At 42.3% G+C, this 14398-nt stretch overlaps 1 protein-coding gene across 3 annotated transcripts in view; it reads right to left on the bottom strand.

Annotated features, from left to right (window-relative positions):
• LOC124011435 (zinc finger protein GLI2-like) overlaps nt 1-14398 on the bottom strand; it is a 95064-nt gene that overhangs the window by 22225 nt on the left and 58441 nt on the right. For all 3 annotated transcript variants that reach the window (XM_046324803.1, XM_046324802.1, XM_046324804.1), the window contains 4 exons: nt 9210-9411; nt 6549-6747; nt 5510-5620; nt 1036-1176 (listed from right to left, as the gene is read on the bottom strand). In XM_046324803.1, coding sequence (XP_046180759.1) covers nt 1036-1176; nt 5510-5620; nt 6549-6747; nt 9210-9411 — 653 coding nt within the window. The remainder of the gene's footprint in view (nt 1-1035; nt 1177-5509; nt 5621-6548; nt 6748-9209; nt 9412-14398) is intronic.

The raw sequence follows: 14398 nt of genomic DNA, 5'->3' as shown, positions 1-14398 counted from the left end.
TGTATGTGTGCCTATCATTAGGAAGGATCTCGGAGGTTTCACGTTCAGCTGGAGTGTAACTGTCGGTGACTGAGTGAAACAATGAGGATAGATAATGGAGGCCATAGTCAAAGCTCCTCTGTGTTACAGTGCCCCCCTTCTCTCTCTCTCCCTCTTCCTCTCGCTCACTCTTCCTCTCTATCTCGCTTCCTCTATCTTGCTAACCTGCTCTCTCTCTCTTCCTCTTCCTCTCTCTTACACACTCTTCCACTCTCTCTTCCACTCTCTCTCACTCACTCTCTCTTTTTGTCTCTCTCTCTCTCTTCTATCTCTCCCCCTCGCTCTCTCACTCTGCCCCCCCCTCTCGCTCTCTCTTTCTTTCTCTCTCTGTCTGTCTGTCCCCCTCTCTTTCTGCTTCAGTGACGGCCTGGAATGCCCCTGCTCGACCAAGACTCTACATGCCGAAAAGTTCAAAAGAGTAAAACAATCCCAGTCTCATGGAAGCTAAACGCTAAGCTTACTTTATGTGAACAACCAATGAATCACCCGACTCTCAGTATCTATCTGGAGGAACGCATAATAAAACAGGACCCCAGTTGAAGTCCTTTGACAAGCCTCAGTCTTAGGCAGCGCTAAAATATGGACTCTTAGTTTGTTAGAGGTTACTGTGAAGACTAAATCAGGGAGGGGTTAAGGGTTTAGTGTTCCTGGCAGGATGGCTTTATGTTGGGCTTCAGAGGTCAGAGGTCAGAGGTTAGGGAGCTCATATAGACCTCGAGGTCTGTGGGATTTATTCTGGACTTATTCCAGCTGCACTGACAGGCAGACCTCCTCTCTCTCACCACACACTCATTAGATAGCGACCTTCCTCTGCTCTTGGCCCAGGGCCTGGTTTCTTCGTTCGAACCACAGGTAACATACTTATCCTTAAGGTGCTTTTAGGAAACCAGCTCCGGGCTGGTTGTTTTATAACACACAGGAACATTTTCTGAGCTAGTTAAAGAAAAAGGAAATGCTTGTCTGATCCCTGTCTCCTGTCCCCCGTCCCCTCCTTACATGGACCAGTTGTTCCTGCGTGTCGTACTCCTTGGAGCATCCTTCCCAGTGGCAGTTGGTCTCATACACCATCTCTGGCTCATGCTTGCATTCATCTTTATCCAAGTCCTCCTTCAGGCCCAGCATCCCACCTAGATGATCCTGTTAGAGTTAGAACACGGGAAAAGAGAAGAAGACTTTATAGTCCATTCTCTCTTACAGTCTAAGAAATATGTCTTATTTCTTTTAACCCAACACAAGCCATTAACACTTCTGCCGAAATGATACTCAACAACACTTCAACCAGGGATGAAAACTAGTCACATTTTGGTGGAAGTCGCTGTTTTGAATTCGTGTAGATCCGATAAGAACATTTTAGGATGGGAGGAGTGGGGAGGGGGGCTACTGGCTGTAAGCGAACGAGTGCTGCGCGTTTGGAGCAATACTGTCTGTATATCCAAGGCTCAGCCTATCGTTCACATAACAGCAGAATGCAGCGCAGCAAGACGACTGAAGAGAGAAGAGGCAACCAACGTGCCTGTTACAGTGGAGAGTGGGAAGGCAAGCTTGCCCTGAACGATAACGAAGAGGTGACGTTGGAGAAGCCCGACCACGGAGACCCGGGGTGAGAAGATGATGAAGCGTACTTCATGAGCTGTAACCGAAAAACAACTGGTATTCGGAAAGTTTGAGGTGAGGGAGAAAGTGTGGTGGAACAAGTATTGTTAGCATTGTCAAGTGTCTTGCTAGCTGGATCGAATTCTCCGTTAGCCAGCCAGAGAAATGTTGAGCAACATTAGCCAACTTATCTGATCAAATAATTTAGTTTATTTAGTTTATTTATTAATTTAGTTTATTTATAATTTAGTTTATTTAGTTTATGGTGTGAAAATTAGATTAAAATCAGACAGCTAACGTTCGATAGCTAACATTTCAACATCAGATGAGCTAACATTCGTGGCCTAACCAATTCGCTTTAGTATTAACTGGGATACGACTCCTTGCCGTTCCTCAAATTATAACGCGTTAGTTGCTTACTGGACCCTGGCAATCTGTGTGAAATGTTAACTGGCTAACTAGTTAACGAACTAACTACTATCTGTGTTTAATGTTTTCCCTCTACAATTTGTGGTTTATTTACAGAATGAGAGAATTAGGTGAAAATGAGGCGTTGCTGGACGCCAGGGATCAAGTGTAGCTGGAGCTGGGCCTGGTTTAAACTGGATGCCACTATAGAGGTGAAAGGAACACCACACACGTCCACTCTTTCTCACTTTGTCAATACAGTGTATAAAAAGAGGTATGCTAGGTGTATTCTCTGCCTGAAAGAGATCAATTACGCCAACAAAGAGTATCATGCTCTGATGGCACATTGTAGAACCGATGTCCACAGGCAGAAAGTGTACAATGCTATAATGTGCAGTGTAGGCCAAATATATGACTTTTGTTGTGTTGAATTTGACAGTAACACTTGTGTATGTGAGTGAGGGGGGGATTATTAAATGTTTTACTCAGTGAAGGTTCTTTTTGCACACGTAGCCTTGTGCACTTGATCGATGTCTACTATAGTGGCCACTATAATAGAACAAAAATAGAATGCCTGTTTGTTTCATTCTACTTTAAGATGTTTTTTTTCTTCCCCAAGTGCAATATTTAGATGTGTGTGTGTGTGTGGTCACAAGCATTCTATTGTAAAGCATTCTATTCTATTGTAAAGGCTGTCATGGCTAACTGCAATATTAGTGTATTGTTTTTTCATTTGCAGTAAAGTCTAGGGTCTAGGGTCCTTCTGTAGCTCAGTTGGTAGAGCATGGCGCTTGTAACGCCAGGGTAGTGGGTTCGATCCCCGGGACCACCCATACGTAGAATGTATGCACACATGACTGTAAGTCGCTTTGGATAAAAGCGTCTGCTAAATGGCATATATTTTATATATTATTATATTAAATAACATTGGATTGCTTTCTTTACATTTTTTAGCTGTGAGTTAGTGTAACGGATGTGAAACGGCTAGCTTAGTTAGCGGTGGTTCGCGCGAAATAGCGTTTCAATCGGTGACGTCACTTGCTCTGAGACCTTGAAGTAGTGGTTCCCCTTGCTCTGCAGGGGCCGCGGCTTTTGTGGAGCGATAGTGGGTGTCAGATGTTGATGTGTGCAGAGGGTCCCTGGTTCGCGCCCGGGTATGGTCTAAAGTTATACTGTTACATTAGGATCACATTAAGTACTTTTTATTTTACACACAGGGACTGATCATGTAGATCATATGCCTTGTCTAATTGGTTAGAACCTGCATTTCCCCCTAGCAGGGATTTTTTGCCTATTTCAATGCAACAACAAAAAAGTGTCACCTTTTTGGGCACTCACCAGTTTACGTCCCTGTTCAACTATTAACTGCTACTGATGTGGGGAGGGGACACCCTGACATTATCCGAGATAGCCCAGATTGACTTGCCTGGAGGAACAGAGTGACTAATAATGTACATGTAACAGACAGATTTTTTTTTCTGTCCAGGCAGAGATTCGTTGACACATCTAAGACAGTTCCCAGGCCTGCAGGCTGTGTGTGTGTGTGTGTTTGTGTGATGTGCAGCCCATCCCCTGGTCTCCTCTTTCTCTCTCCACAGCTCCAGCCTCCCATCCTTCCCTGCTCCAATGTGCTGACTGCAGCATGTTTATCTCTGCCCCGCGCCACTATCTTCATCAATTCTACTGGCCCCAAGACGACTGTGTACACCGCCATCCCCATGCATCAGGCACAAACCCAAACCTGCCTCTGAGTCGGAGAGGAGGGCTCCGCAAATTTGTCAAGAGAGAGAGAGAGCGAGAGCGAGAGAGAGAGAGAGAGATGCACCTCCGATGACAATAACGTCTGGCCAATATTTCATTGAAATGAAGTGTTGTGGCACAGTTTACAGCAGCCAGGAAGAAAAGAAGAGCGGGGAGGAACAAACGAATGGATGCAAAGCTCTTATCACACAGAGTTTTTCTTCTTTCAGCCGTAGCAGAGAAAGAAAGGGGGTCAGGGTACTGGCTGGTTCCCAGGGGTCTGTGTCAGTTCAGGACAGAGGACTATTTGCGGGGAAATGGCAGAGGAAAGGAAGCAAAGGAAAATAATCTTTTTTTACCCCATCAGTTGCAGAGGATTGATCATTTTCTAATATGATTTTTCAACGCCGATACCGATTATTGGAGGACCAAAAAAGCCGATACCGATTAATCGGCCAATTGTTTTATTTTATTTTTTATTTTTGTAATAATGACAATTACAACAATACTAAATTAACACTTATTTTTACTTAATATAAAACATCAATAAAATCAATTTAGCCTCAAATAAATAATGAAACATGTTCAATTTGGTTTAAATAATGCAAAAACAAAGTGTTGGAGAAGAAAGAAATATGTGCCATGTAAAAATGTGTGCCATGTAAATTATGTGCCATGTAGAAAAGTTAACGTTTAAGTTCCTTGCTCAGAACATGAGAACATATGAAAGTTGGTGGTTCCTTTTAACATGAGACTTCAATATTCCAAGTTAAGATGTTTTAGGTTGTAGTTAATGTAGTATTTATAGGACTATTTCTCTCTTTACCATTTGTATTTAATTTACCTTTGACTATTGGATGTTCTTATAGGCACTATAGTATTGCCAGTGTAACAGTATAGCTTCCGTCCCCCTCCTCGCCCCTACCTGGGCTCGAACCAGAAACACATCGACAACAGCCACACTCGAAGCATCGTTATCCATGGGTGGCATCTAACGGGTGGCATCCCTAAGTCTAAATATTCTTGTTACATTGCACAACCTTCAATGTTATGTCATAATTATGTAAAATTCTGGTAAATTAGTTCGCAATTAGCCAGGCAGCCCAAACTGTTGCATATACCCTGACTCTGCGTGCAATGAACGCAAGAGAAATGACACAATTTCACCTGCTTAATATTGCCTGCTAAACTGGATTAGTAGTTATAACTAGTGATTATGATTAATTGTTTTTTGCAAGATAAGTTTAATGCTAGCTAGCAATTTACCTTGGCTTCTACTGCATTCATGTAACAGGCAGGCTACTCGTGGAGTGCAATGGTTAGAGCGTTGGACTAGTTAACTGTGCGGTTGCAAGATTAAACCCCTGAGCTGACAAGGTGAAAATCTGTCGTTCTGCCCCTGAACAAGGCAGTTAACCCACAGTTCCTAGGCAGTCATTGAAAATAAGAATGTGTTCTTAACCGACTTGCCTAGTTAAATAAAAGGTATAAAAATATATATATTTTTTTAATAATCAGAAATCGGTGCCCAAAAATACAGATTTCCGATTGTTGTGAAAACAAATCGGCCCTAATTAATCGGCCATTGAGATTAATCGGTCGACCTCTACCCTCAACACATCATTCTCTTTAGATCCTATCAACCCGTACGTCTCACTTACTGTACAGGGCAACAAGGTTCATCATGACAACTGTTTTATAAAGTAGTAGATCCTAATCCGATTCTTACCGGAGAGCATGGGGACAGCGGCCTCGGATACTCCACCTCTGTCTTCACCTTTGACCTCTTGGTGATCATGGGATTGACTGTACTGCTCACTGCCGAGTCCCCACATGTGTTCTGGAGTGGAGGAGCGGAGAGAATAGGAGAGGAGGGGAGAGAATAAAATAGAAGAAAAGATAGGGGTTAATACAGGACTCGGGTCAAATAGACATTCATACATCAGAGGTGAGCCACCACAGAGACGAAACCATTTCGAGTGTCTTTGTGATGAGAGGGTGGAGTACAGTATGAAAACATCCCATCCATCTACAGAGTGAGCCCACTGCCTGGGGCTTCAGTGTAAACCTCAGGTGACTCCTGGAGAAACTTTGGAGACGAGAGTAGGCACACCCCAACCACCTACACAGTTAATGCTTCACAATAAGCTGACACAGGCAGTATTTGTCCGTTGGCTTTAATAGTCATGCTAGACTGTGATTCTGGGATTGCACTAAACCACAGCAAAGTGTTCCTAATCAGAGGAAGATTTTGTATCCCTCTCGTGTTTACTGTGGTCTGTAACAGAACCGTGGGGTTGGGATCGTGTGTGTTTGGACAATGAGGGTTTAACATCCCCAATCCCCTTATTCATGGATATGGAGTTTACCTTACAAAGGGGCATTTCAGTGAATGGTATGATAAGAACCACAGAGAGAACCACACACCACAGTGGATGTATACAATAGGATGAGGGAAGGAGACAGCAGTATTTATGTTTTAAATCATCTTAAAACAAGTTTACTGACAATGCAAACAAACAGAAGAAAATTGTACGGCTCTAGATGTCATGCTGGTTTGATTTGAGCGTCCCACACACTACCAGAACTTCCAGAAGGCCACAGGGCAAGGCTCACATTTGGCGGTTATGGATAATGAGAAGATCTACCTCGTACCAGACAATGTAGGCACAGTTCAGGAAGAAGATGAACAAACTCAAGGCGAAAAGTCTTCGCACATCAAAGCTGGTTTGCATACCACCGTTACCAAAGAAGAAGAGCAGTCTCACCTTTGACTGTGAGCCATTGTTGTGGTTGTGTGAGGCGGGGGGCAGAGAGGAGAGACCCAGGGCAGACTGGCGACTGGAGAAGATGGGTGGGGGCTGGATGAGAGGAGGGGTGTGGCCGAACACACTCAGGCCTCTCTGCTGGGACAGGAGCTGCTGGTAGGCCATGGGGTTGATGTGATGGGGGAAGGTAAAGGACGGACTGGAACACAAGACATTAACGCACATGAGAGATGTGTCTCTTATCTCCAACTGTGACACAAAATTCCACTTGCAACCCAGGGAGCCTAGAGGTTAAGTGTGTTGGGTCAGTAACTGAAAGGTCACTGGTTCAAATCCCTGAACTGGCCAGGTGAAAAATATATATATATATAGATGTTTCCTTGAGTAAAGCACATAACCCTAACTGCTCCTGTAAGTCAAGAGTCTGCTAAATGACTCAAATGTAAGTCACAACTTTTCACCTGAACTCAATGTTAGCCTTGTATAAGGCTGTGGCAGCCATGAAGCTCTGTCAGCCGGTGATTTTCAAGCCAATAACTGTCCGTCTCACGGTAACTGAACATGAATTACCATAAACAAATTTAGCATCTCCTGGCTTCCACACATAGTCTACAAACCACTGATGCAGACCTTTGGAACATCTAGATTTAAAAAATGTCTGTTAAATCCACAAAATGTAGCTTACACTATCACAATAAATCCATGATTTATTTTAGACAGGTCTAAAGAAACTTGATATGAAGAAAAAGTAGAATAGAATAGTATAATCTGAGTTGTACTTATGTTCGGCCCTGATCTGGCTATACCATATGGCTGTGGGCTACACTAGTTCATTTAGCAGACAAGATTTGCTTAGAATTCCATGACATTATTTTATATTATGTATATTATATTATGAAGAATACAATTGAACATAGCTGAATAAAATAGAGAGGATATTTTCTCCAAACGATTTGAGGGAGTGCGCACATGTGGCTATTCTGTGTTGAGTGAACAACTGTCACGCCCTGACCTTAGAGGTCCTTTTTATTCTCTATTTTGGTTAGGTCAGGGTGTGACTAGGGTGGGTAGTCTATATTTTCTATTTCTTTGTTGGCCTGGTATGGTTCCCAATCAGAGTCTATCATTGTCTCTGATTGGGGATCATATTTAGGCAGCCTTTCCCACCTGTTGTGTGTGGGATATTGTTTTTTTTGTGTAGCTGCCTGTGAGCAGCCCAGAACGTCACTTTTAGTTTTCGTCTGTATTGTTTTGGTGAGTTTCATATTTATTAAACATGTGGAACTCTATGTACGCTGAGCCTTGGTCCATTTATTCTTCCAACGATCGTGACATTAACAAAGAAACAGGTACTCCTATATGCTTAAATTAGAGTTATTAATGTAACTTTAGTTGTGATACAAATGTGTTTGTTTCGATTTTTAATACAATCTAAGGCTGCATGATGCAACTCTTTTATTCATTTATTTTTTCACCTTTATTTAACCAGGTAGGCTAGTTGAGAACAAGTTCTCATTTGCAACTGCGACCTGGCCAAGATAAAGCAAAGCAGTTCGACACATAAAACAACACAGAGTTACACATGGAATAAACAAACATACAATCAATAATACAGTAGAAAAATCTATATACAGCGTATGTAAATGAGGTAGGATAGAGGTAAGGCAATGAATAGGCCATGGTGGCAAAGTAATTACAATATAGCAATTAAACAACTCTATTGATGATTTGAAAAAAGTTGCATGAAAGGCATGAACTCTGCTTTGTTTTTTTACGCAGGATATACACACTTCATCAGTCTCTCATTCACAATTTGACAGTAACTTGATAATGCCTTAAATTTTCCGGCTGCATATCCTTTGTGTGGCCGCAATGTCCCCTAACAAATCCATTCCTTTTGCGCCCAAAGTGGCCGTTGTGCCGTTGGGCTGAATATAATAATTATAATTCCCTTCTCCCGGCTGCGTGCTGAAGCACCTCTCACTCACATTGCTCTCTGTCAAGTGATCAGGTCTTTCTCACAGGCTACAAGTGAAGACAGACAAATCGGGGACACAACTGCGCACGTCCTTATCCAATTCCGAGGGGCATATTGAAGATATTGGAAGAACTGTCCACATTTACTTTTCCTTCAGCCTAACGAGTAATAAGTAGGCCTAATGAACAGCAATAAGCGTGAATGTTCCACTAGCAGGAAAACGCCATTCTCAAAAGGGACCACAAATGTGATTATGCATGTAATGCTTTTATCATAAAGATGCATTTTTATGGTGAAAATGATCTTCCCCAAATTTGAAACTATGCCAGTTAGGCTCCACGCCCCTTGTAAAGCGGACTAATGTGCTTCCTTTTATGAAGTTATTTGGCCACTTTAGTTGTGATACAAACTTGATCAAAATATATAGGCCTAGGGGCAAGGCCTTATGGGTCTCCCGGTCGGGACACAGCCTGAGATCGAACCCAGGTCTGTAGTGACGCCTCTAGCAATGCAGTGCCTCAGACCACTGCGCCACTCCCGAGGGATGTATTACTGTATTAGACTTAAATGGAGTTTATATTCACTTGACCAGTATATCAGTTAACCCTATCCAAGCATCTTAAGTCAATAGTTTTTTAACAATCATTCCTTACTACATATTAACTAGTTACTGGCTAGGGTACCTGATGCCTCCAACAGAGAGGTGTCCGTAGGAGCTGCTAGCTGCAGAGCTGGAGCGTGAGTTGTTGATGTAGGCCACCAGAGAGTTGGGCGAGGTACGGATCATGGTCTGCAGGTCGATGCTGGCGTCTGAGAGAGGCGAGATGGACAGGGCTCGCTTTCTGTTCAGCCTGGGGGTCAGTCTGGGACTGGGGAACCGTGACGCTGTGGAAAAGAAAAACACACAGACACATACAGACCGTTAGTCTGACAACCTCTGAACTTCTCCTCTCGGCTTCTCCTCCTGGCATAGCTGCATCTGATTCACGTATGCAGAGACTTATTGTAGTTTGCATATACTGAATACATACAGTACATGTGTGACGCAGACAAAATGTATGGTCACATTTGTGTTTATGTATTGTTTCTTTGTATTGGGGAAGAATGCTTTTACTCAATTGTCAGTCCAAGGTTTCGCCATTGCGATGGGTTGATACTACCGCTCGCTTAGAGCTAGCTCCGGTCAGTTGGTTGCTAGCTTCGGTTAGCGCTATGCTAGCTTGTTCAGTAATTTTTCGGAAATTAGCATTAATGTCAGTTGCAATAGTCTTGTCTTTCTATTAGCCCTTCTTACACTGGGTGAATGTGTTTTGAGCATGGGTATAAAGTGACTTCTAATGAGTTATACCTGTCACACCATGATCTGTTTCACCTGTCCACCCCCCTCCAGGTGTCACATGACACACATCTTCTGTGTTCTGTGTTCTCTATTTGTTCGTTGCCAGTTCGTCTTGTTTATCAAGTCAGCCAGCGTTTTTGTTCTCAGCTCCTGCTTTTCCCAGACTCTCGTTTTCTCGCCCTCCTGGTTTTGACCCTTGTCTGTCCTGACTCTGAGCCCACCTGCCAACCTATACCTTTGCCCCACTTCTGGATTGTTGACCTCTGCCTACCCTGACCCTGAGCCTGTCGTCTGTCCGGTACCGTTGCCCCACCTCTGGTTTACTGACCCCTGCCTGTCTTGACCTGTCTATTGCCTGCCCCAGTTGGAACATTAAACCATTGTCTATTCGACATGTCTGCAGCTGGGTCTTACCTTGATTCCGGATAATACCAGTCTTTAAAGGCTTTTGTGTTTTAGAGTCTCCTATAGGGCTATAGTCAGCAACAGTAAACTACATATTTATAACCTAGACAGGTGAATTACAGTTAAGAGTAAATGTGTTTGGGGTATAAACGTAAGGAATTTTAGGATGTGAATTGGATTGGAATTGAATATTTTTGATGCGTGAATTGATGTATTTTTGACATGTTTATGAAATATGTCAGGGATTTATGAGACAAATAAATACACTTTAAAGAAAACAAAACAAAAAATGTAAATAAATGAAAAGACAGAAAAATACGATTTGCACTTGAGAGAATGTTGAATAAGATAATTGAGAGAACCTTTGAATGAGAAGCCACGTTCTCCTGTTTCATCATTTATCCTGTGTTACAGGAACTTTTGTCTGCTGAACCAGTCCCAAAACTGGGACCTGTAACACATGCATTAGATACAGTATTATTGTTTTTTATTTGACCTTTATTTAACTAGGCAAGTCAGTTAAGAACAAATTCTTATTTATAATGACAGCCTAGGAACAGTGGGTTAACTGCCTTGTTCAGCAGCAGAACGACAGATTTTTACCTTGTCAGCTCAGGGATTTGATCTAGCAACCTTTCGGTTACTGGTCCAATGCTCTAACCACTAACCACCTGCCATACCAGTCAAAAGTTTGGACACATCAACTCATTCAAGGGTTTTTCTTTATTTTTTACTATTTTCTACATTGTAGAATGATAGTGAAGACATCAAAACTATGAAATAACACATGGAATCATGTAGTAAACAAAAAACTCAGCAAAATACATTTGATTGAAACTTTGCCAGTTAGGCTCTACACCCGTTGTAAAGCGGATTCATGTGCTTTATTTTATGAAGTTATTTGACCACTTTAGTTGTGATACAAACTTGATCAAAATATATAGGCCTAGGGGCTAGGCCTTAAGGGTCTCGCGGTCGAGACACAGCCTGAGATCGAACCCAGGTCTGTACTGACGCCTCTAGCACTGCAATCTTCAGAGTAGTCACCCTTTGCCTTGATGACAGCTTTGCACACTCTTGGCATTATCTCAACCAGCTTCACCTGGAATGCTTTTCCAACAGTATTGAAGGAGTTTCCACATATGCTGAGCACCTGTTTGCTGCTTTTCCTTCACTTTGGTCCAACCCCAAACCATCTCAACTGGGCTGAGGTTGGGTGATTGTGGAGGCCAGGTCATCTGATGCAGCACTCCATCACTATCCTTCTTGTTCAAATAGCTCTTACACAGCCTGGAGGTGTGTTGGGTCATTGTCCTGTTGAAAAACAAATGATAATCCCACTAAGTCCCAACCAGATGGGATGGTGTATCGCTGCAGAATGCTGTGGTAGCCATGCTGCTTAAGTGTGCCTTGAATTCTAAATAAATCACAACAGTGTCACCAGCAAAGCACCCCCACGCTTCACGGTGGGAACCACACATGCGGAGATCATCCGTTCACCTACTCTGCATCTCACAAAGACACAGCGGCTATAGCCAAAAATCTCACATTTGGAATCATCAGACCAAAGGACAGATTTCCACCGGTCTAATGTCCATTGCTCGTGTTTCTTGGCTCAATCAAGTCTCTTCTTATTGGTGTCCTTTAGAAGTGGTTTCTTTGCAGCAAATCGACCATGAAGGCCTGATTCACGCAGTTTCCTCTGAACAGTTGATGTTGAGATGTGTTTGTTACTTTAACTCTGTGAAGCATTTATTTGGGCTGCAATTTCTGAGGCTGGTAACTCTAATGAACTTATCGTCTGCAGCAGAGGTAACTCTGGGTCTTCCTTTCCTGTGGTGGTCCTCATGAGAGCCAGTTTCATCATAGCGCTTGATGGTTTTTGCGACTGCATTTGAAGAACCTTTCAAAGTTCTTGAAATGTTCCCCATTGACTGGCCTTTATGTCTTAAAGTTATGATGGACTGTCGTTTCTCTGCTTATTTGAGCTGTTCTTTCCATAATATGGACTTGGTATTTTACCAAATAGGGCTATCTTCTGTAACCCCCCCCTACCTTGTCAAAACACAACTGATTGGCTTAAACGCATTAACAAGAAAATAAATTCCACAAATGAACTTTTAACAAGACACACCTGTTAATTGAAATGCATTCCAGGTGACTACCTCATGAAGCTGGTTGAGAGAATGCCAAGAGTGTGCAAAGCTGTCATCAAGGCAAAGGGTGGCTACTTTGAAGAATCTCAAATATATTTTTATTTGTTTAACACTTTTTTTGGTTACTACATGATATCTTATGTGTTATTTCATAGTTTTGATGTCTTCACAATAAATCCACAAAGTATAAAATAGTAAATATAAAGAAAAACCTTTGAATGAGTAGGTATGTCCAAACTTTTGTGCCCCTACTCCTAGCCCCACTATCACTCACTCCAAGCCAAGTCAAAAACCCAGTGTCTCTCTCTCTCTCCTTAAGTGAGGGCAACCCACTTTACCACTGTGAGATATTAAGTATATTTTCAAATATTTGTATTTATTTCATACAGGCAAAAATAATTATATCAAGTCAAGCTTTCTTTCTCACTATCATTGTGTCATTTCCCCATCCCATCATACCCTGCCCAACTCTGTGCTATTTCTGGAGCTCCAGCGAGAGAGACAGACCTAGAGGAGCGCTCCAGCGCAGCCTAGCCTCTAGCTCAGCCTGGGACTGGGTGATGGATGCTAACGCAGCCTCCCTCCGACACCCAACCCCCCTGGAAATAGAGCAGCACTATCAATAAGTGCTCAAGATTGATTCCCAGCTAATACAGTAAACAATTTGTCTGAGGTGATGGAAACCGAGCCTGGCAGAAGATATTGTTGCAGTAAAATAAACTCATCTCTTATCCGGTGCTGGAATTATAGCAGGGGAAGGAAGTAAAGCAGAGGAGGGATACGGGGATGGAGATGAAAGATGAAAATAAAAAACCTAAAACAACAATCCTTAAACAACTTTAATGTGCCCTAGTGACACACATTTTCAATGTGCACGATCTTACAATTAAAATAAAGCAAAATGCGCAAAACAAACGGCTTCTATTCTGTTTGAAAAGATCTTCGCTATGTTGTCTTTCAAAATGGATGCATCCTAAATGGCAACCTATTCCCTACATAGTGCACCACTTTTGACCAGAACCTTATGTAGGGAAATAGGGCGCTATTTGGGATGCACACGTAGGCCACGGTGACCTCATTAAGATTCAGTGTAAAGGATAATAAATCTAAGCCTAAATAATGTACTTTAATTAAACAGATAAAAATCTCACTGCGATCGAAAACATTCTGTACTTCACTTTGGTAAATGAGGCCAATTTAGAGAATTGATTTCAACTGAAATGTATGCAAAGTGTTTTTGATCACTCGTTTGTCCATGGTTTATAATGTACATTTTTGTCAGAGTTTATTTTTGAAAGTCCCTGAGCTACCTAGTCTCACTTTGAAAAATGTAGGATGACAATGTAGGATGATAATTACGTAATAACTATCCAATAATTACTTCATGAAAAAGTGCCACTATGTATAATCTACTACCAGCCAGGTACAGCATTTACTGTAACCAGCTGTTTAAACATTTTTTAAAGAATTAAACCCTTAAACTGTATGGGTAATGGCATTTCGTAAAATAAATAAAATAAAAACACCAAATCACAGATGGAATTCATAAAGCTGGTTATCCTCTAATTTCCTATGATATGTAACCGGTGTGTTTCTGGAGTCCGTTGCTCTAGGGGAGCCAGTGATGTCAGCAGGAGAGCCAGTCAGCCAGTTGTTCAGGGCTCAACAGGTGCTAGACATTAGCAGTGGTGTTAGTGGAGCCAGTCCAGAGCAACTGTGCCATTAGGACCTGTGGGGTAATAACCGAAGACACTGCAACCGGACGTCCATAATGGCTCAATAACATGTGGTGCCAACACCAGGCACTGCACCAGCAGCTCTACACAAACAGTGCCTCGGCTGATTAAACTCAGGCTACCACCACAGAGAATAGCCTTCTTGCTTCCTGAGCCATTATTCTTAGCAGAAGCTAATGGCTAACTGTCATTTCAAAATGTTCTCTCTCCAATACAGTCGCATAAGTAACACACAT

This window comes from Oncorhynchus gorbuscha, linkage group LG23 (assembly GCF_021184085.1).
Source record: "Oncorhynchus gorbuscha isolate QuinsamMale2020 ecotype Even-year linkage group LG23, OgorEven_v1.0, whole genome shotgun sequence".
Lineage (NCBI taxonomy): Eukaryota > Metazoa > Chordata > Actinopteri > Salmoniformes > Salmonidae > Oncorhynchus > Oncorhynchus gorbuscha.
Note: the sequence above shows the minus strand (reverse complement) of the source record. Positions and strands in the feature narration are given on the sequence as shown.